The following is a 6,328-nucleotide window of genomic DNA, read 5'->3' on the forward strand; positions in this document are numbered from 1 at the left end:
AACCAACATGTGAATGTCATCTTCATTTCAACAAGCAGTCTGATATTGAATACGCACCCGATCCCACCTCTGATGGTTTGGAGGTCCGTATTTGCTCTGCTCCTATTTTGTATTGTTTTATGGCTTTTTGATCTTGAATACTGTTCGCTATCTTCCTATGTTTCATTTATAACGTGTGTCTTTTTTAAATAGCAATTTAAAAGCCTTGGAAGGGAGGTTCCAGACTTAACAAACATATATAACAATTAATAACTGAAATCTATAATATAAAAAGTGCAAATGTGTTATAATATCAACAATTTATTTTGTAAAAAAGTAAAAAAAAAAAAGGCCAGGTTTAAATTTTCCGTTCATTTGACCACTTGGACAATGTATGCATGTAAATGAAAGGAAAATGATAAAATGTAATTGACAAAGATATTCCTTTATTTCATTCACTCTTTGTCAGTTTATGGTATAAGGTAAAGGATATTTCAGTCTCATTTAGGTAAAATGACATGCAGTCATGCTCTGAAATTTTGGTCATGTTTCCCTACTTAAAAAAAAAATATTAATTTACATCAAAATTATTGATCATAGTCTTTTATCAGTTATAATAAGCATAAAATAAATCATTTTGTCTCTACTTTAGGTAATTAATATCATTTCCAATAATTGTTTATCCCCTTACTGCACCTTGGCTAAATATGCAAAAGTTACGTAATCAGTCGTGTGTATTCAAGCTAGACTTGATTTACTACATGTTCCTGTTTTCACAACTACATGTTCCTGTTTTCACACCCTGAATTCACACAACTGTTTGCACTAAGTAAATACAATGGTAAATCTGTATACATAAAGTTAACCACATTTAAATTTCATTTCTTTACTTATGAAAAGAATCCTAAATGACGCAAAATTTAAGGCGCCGTGCAGCTCAAACAATCATGTTCCAGGATGACTTATTTAAGAAAAATGTAATGTAAACAATCAACCATAGTATAATTACGATTAAAAACTTTACGTCTATTTTGATAGCGTGTTCGATAGGACGGTATGGTAGGAATTGTGAAAGGAGTTGCAGCGTACACTGCCTTGATTCAGACAGATGTGACAAAAAAATCTGGTGCATGTCAAGGTGGTTGTAAAACAGGCTGGAAAGGGCTCAAGTGTGAATCAGGTACATGTATCAATTTCGTCAATATTCTTTATTCTTCCCATTCTATCCTAATCAAAAGCATTCATTTCCTTATTTAGCTAGCCTGATCGAAAATTAACCGTATCTGTCGTGTCGTTGTCATCCTTGCCCTCATTGTTGTATACATTTACATTTCTTTCTTTCCAAGACATTATCATTAGTACAATTTCAACCAAACCTGCCACAAGTATCCTCCGACGAGGGAGATTCTTGTTTGATCAAATGAAAAGCCACGTCCTCTTCCAAGGGGAGATATAATGAAATATTGATAAATTGATGAATCTTTTAAAAATATTCTCAAGAACCATTGGGCCAGGCAACAAAATCCTTTCCATGCAGTGTATATTCCGGTTTGTTCAAATGATGACCCCCAGAAGAAGGGCTGGGTCACAATAAACAATCAAATTTTTCTATAGGGATATATAGGAAAATCTTTTAAAAACCCTTCTCTTGAAGAGGATAGCCAGAATTGTGATATTAAGGTTAAAACATCCTTGGGTGGTTTTGATTCCTTGGTCGACACCTGTGGTAGGATGGGGCTAAAGTGGGCAATCAATTTTTTAAATAGAAATATGAAGAAAGAATCGTTAAAAAAACCTTTCTCCTAAAAACAACAGAGATATGATTATCTTTATTAATATGGGGAGCATCCTAAGATAATGTTGAATCAAGATTGTGCAAATCAGAACCCCTGGTGATAGGTGGCGACACAGTATGAAATTTAAGGTTTACATAGTAATATATGATAAAATATGTTTATTTTTATGGAGTACAGCAAAGCCATAACTGGTGATTTTATATAGAACAAATGGGAGCATCCTCGGGTTGTTCAAATTCAGATTTGCTCAAATAATTCCCCCTGGGGCTAACGTGTGGCAACAATATGAGATCAATGTTTTACCTAATATAATAGGATAAAATCTCCTCAAGGAACAGAGAATGCCTTTGTCATATTGACATGTAGGCATTGACATGTAATGAAAATTAATTCTTTTTTAAATCATGAACAGGGGGAGGTAAAAAATGGACAATCCTTTTTAAACATAGAAATATGTAGGATTAAAATCTTTAAAATCTTTTCAAGAACGGCAAATCGATACTTGTATGCTCCATTGATATGCCGACATCCAGAAGTCCTGAAGTAGTATTACATGTACCACCACCACCCTCAGTTAACTGTTCAAATCAAAATTGCTTTGTGTTTTTACTATACCTTACCTATGTTCCCAGGTGAGCAAAGTGGCCTATTGGCCTCTTTCTAGTAGCTTTTAATCACATTCTTATATTATGGAAAATATGTAAAACTTTTAAATGGCTTTAAAAGAGAGAGGGGAGGGCGATTCTCGTCAAATAAAATGAAATACAAAATCATCAATTTGTAGAGTGTGACACAATATGTTTGGGGAGGATTGTAGCAAGCAGTGTGGATATTGCAGGGATGGAGCTCAGTGTAACCATATCAATGGGTCGTGTCTCTCAGGTTGCAACTCTGGATACATCGGAGATGCATGCAATGAAGGTACATCCATCTCATATCTAAGATTAATTAATATATTTACTCTGTGTTGTTTCAGGTTCTTCTCAGGAGCATACGCTCTAACTGCTGTACCACACGAGCAACGCTTAACATTAATACTTAAATGATAATGTTTATATAAAAAAAGATTTGTTTACCTGATGTTGAACATGTAGGTTCAGTTGGTAAGGAAATTGTATACTATCGGTCTCGAGCTATTTCAATTCATATCTTTTGCGACAAAAATTCATTGAAAACATAATATCAGTGAGCAAATTTATACTTTCAAAGTAACCCCAGAAACACCACTGCGCAAAAGTTCGAACATTTATAAATTTGCATGTCTACATAATTATGTTGCATCTTGCATCTAAAATGTCATATTCAGGCGTAAGTATGTAAATTTGCCCATATTCCGCTTATATTTTCTTATACGTTTGGTAACTTGCATGCCAACATAATTAACTTGCGTGTCTACATAGATATGTTGCATGTCTAAATTATTTTTCTCGCATGTAGGGGGCAGACTTATGCCACCATACTTTTTGTTTAAAGGCTGAGATTTGCTACCTACTGGTTGATTCCAGGTAAGGGAGGGGCTTATGTTGAGCAGTGAATGATGTTTATAGTACCAACGCCAACCGGGACACAGGGCTTTTAAGGTCTCATCCGAAAGACCCGAAACTTTTACTTCGGTACAGAGCGCATGCCAAAGAAAAAGTTGCTACCCATTTTTTTTTATCGATTTAGGTCAATTATTGAGTGAAAGAAGTACGCATGCTAAATCTCAATTCCCGCCTACATTTTACAACCATGTTGACATAATTATCTTGCATGTTGACATAAATAAGTTGAACAATGACATAAATAAGTCGCATGTCTACAAAGTTATGTTGCATGTTGCATCTAAAATGTCAGATACAGGCGTTCGTAAGTAAATCTGCCCATATTTAATTTAAATTTTCCCATATGATTGGTAACTTGCACCTCAACTGAAATACCTCGCATGTTTACATATAATAATATGCTGCATGTCTACATAATTATGTTTACTTAATTTATCTTGCATGTAAGGGGAAGAAACATGCCACCATAAAAATGTACGTACAAAAAGTGTCTTTCATAATTGTGTTGTGCATGGAAAAATGGTATTGCTAAAAAATATGAAAAAAAAATGTAGATCATTTTAAGTTTATATTTTAAAACATATTTAAAAGCCAGCTTTTATAATCTATGCATTTCAGTTTTTTAATTTCATAAATAACATTTATACATGTACATGTGATATTTAAATGTAGGCATTTCTATTAGTCGTGAAATGCAAACTTCGACTAAATAGTGCTGTGATATCTTTCCCTGACTTCTATAAATGGGTTATACCGTTTGATAAATTATATCATAAAGGCTGTTTACCAACATTTACAGAGTCTAAATTCAATCTCACAAAAATGAATTGAACATAGTAATGAATCTAAAAAAGCTGATTTTTTTTCAAATCTTCCAATGCAAATAAAACAAAATAAAATATATACAAGTTCACCATTGTTTTTTATAGTCTGCATAAATGGGACGTATGGAATTGGCTGCATCAAAACATGTAGCATGTTTTGTTCTGTGTCGGGTATTTGTGATCACGTGACTGGAGCCTGTAACAATGGCTGTAAAAATGGATGGATTGGACTCGATTTCTTAGAAGGTATGAAAATAATCCATGCTCCATCATATTTTTGGGCTCGGATCGATAAACATGGGGCGCATATTGTTTTTGTTCTGTCCCTCTGTTTTTCTGTTTGTCTGTCTGTTTTGTATGTTGTCTATGTTTGCTATGCATACTCTACTAATAAAAGTTCTTTCAAATTGCACAAGGTCAATGATTTTGTTACTTTTACTGGGATCAATGTGCTAAATTTGATTTCACATGTACAATGTAAAATGATTTAAATTTAGTTTTAACAACTCGTTTGATTGGTTAAACAGTTTTATTCATTTTGTATAACATAACTTGCCTACGTCACAATGAGTTACGTATAAAATGTATTATTCCCCTTGACGTTAACATTTAAAATATGCTATATTTGAAGCCTTTTTCCAAGGGAAAAAAATAGAAAAAATTGTCTCATTGACTACATTGAAATTAAATTATAAGGAACGAAGCTTATTCCTACTTATGTTATAAGTTATGATATATCGTTAAACAAAAGTTGAAATAAGTTTCATTCCTTAAATAAGCATCCACTTTGCCTTGAAAATTTACTGTTCATTTGCTTTTTCTGTGAAAAAACACATATTTGAATAAAATGAGCACTGTCTTATTTCAGTATTTTGTTTTCACAGTAAAGGAATGCGACGACAATAATGTCGCTCTCTACAGTGTTATCGGGGTCCTGTGTGTCTGTTTACTTGTAAACGTGCTACTGTTGATCTACTTCATCTTCTTTAGGTAGTTGTAAAAAGATATTCACTTCCACTCAGTGATTTTATATGTAAATTTTACTTTGATCAGATATGAGAAAAAAAATATTCTCATATCCTCATTTGTGTTCTTTTTTTAGAGAGAAATGCAGGGAAATGCAATGGATTATAAGTATAAAGAGGGCGAAGAAATTAGTCCAGTGGTAGGAGTTGTTGCGGATGCTTCTGTACATTATAGTTCTAGCACTGAAAATTACGAAACACTAGCAGTAATAAACCAATAAATTCATACAAATTGAAACACTTTTGTTAATGAACTTCCTTGTTAAACCACACTTAGACAAATTCTAATTAACATATTTTATTTATTGATTGATTAATTTATTGCATATTATTTTCGTCTCATTCAACTTTTTTTAGACATAGAAACATCACTATAAACCAGTTAAGGGGTTCAAATTTTGTCATTTACTAGGCACTCATTGCCATTTGACGGTGAGGGATATCTATTTTGCCAACGCCTCCCGTGACACGGGGCCAATCCTATTTTTCGCTGATAGATAATTCGGACTATGATAGTGTCGGAATATAACACTGTCGGACCATTAGGAGGTCGGACGTGACAAAGTCGCACTACCGTATACCATTACTAACTATTATAACTAAAAAGGATGGTAAATATAGGAATTTTACAAATTCCATGATAAATATGAAATCAGTACGAATTTGACAAAGTACGAATTAAGTGCATACGCAGTAGGACATCCGGAAAATATTACAAAAGACAGCATAACGCAACCCTCAGGACTCAACACCAAGATTTAATTAAAAAAGAAAAAAACTCTTTGAAGAAAACATTTCTGTATGTCAGAGTACTAGTATCATTGAAGAGACATAATTTGTCGAAATGCATATCTGGTGCATCAAAAGTTGTACTGTGTAAGATTTGCATCTTACTTTGGAATGGTTTTGTTCTGGACTATTTCATGACCACATGTGAAAATACATTAACTTTTGATAGGAAATTAAACATTTACTGTTTACAATATATAATTTTTTTTTTCATATAGTGATATACCGTATGTTTTCATTTAAGAGGTCCCGACCCTCTGCTATAAATTTCACCTTAGAAAGTTTTAAATTTGTAATATTGATTTTCATAAACAACAATAATATTAGAACCACATGGAAAATAGTTTGAAGTATAAAGTGTTGCTTATTTT

General features: G+C 32.9%; 1 protein-coding gene across 1 annotated transcript; it reads left to right on the plus strand.

Moving 5' to 3' along the window:
• Nucleotides 1–2,572: 2,572 nt before the first annotated feature.
• LOC134273878 (multiple epidermal growth factor-like domains protein 10) lies at nucleotides 2,573–5,430 on the plus strand. The gene is made up of 4 exons (XM_062756096.1): nucleotides 2,573–2,696; nucleotides 4,249–4,389; nucleotides 5,028–5,133; nucleotides 5,246–5,430. The coding sequence occupies exons 1-4, from the start codon at nucleotides 2,573–2,575 to the stop codon at nucleotides 5,310–5,312; spliced, it is 438 nt and encodes a 145-aa protein (XP_062612080.1). The 3' UTR covers nucleotides 5,313–5,430.
• The last annotated feature ends 898 nt before the right edge of the window (nucleotides 5,431–6,328 follow it).

Source organism: Saccostrea cucullata, unplaced genomic scaffold (assembly GCF_032062105.1).
Source record: "Saccostrea cucullata isolate Sc308-1 unplaced genomic scaffold, CSIRO_AGI_Scuc_v1 ctg1669, whole genome shotgun sequence".
Taxonomy (NCBI): domain Eukaryota; kingdom Metazoa; phylum Mollusca; class Bivalvia; order Ostreida; family Ostreidae; genus Saccostrea; species Saccostrea cuccullata.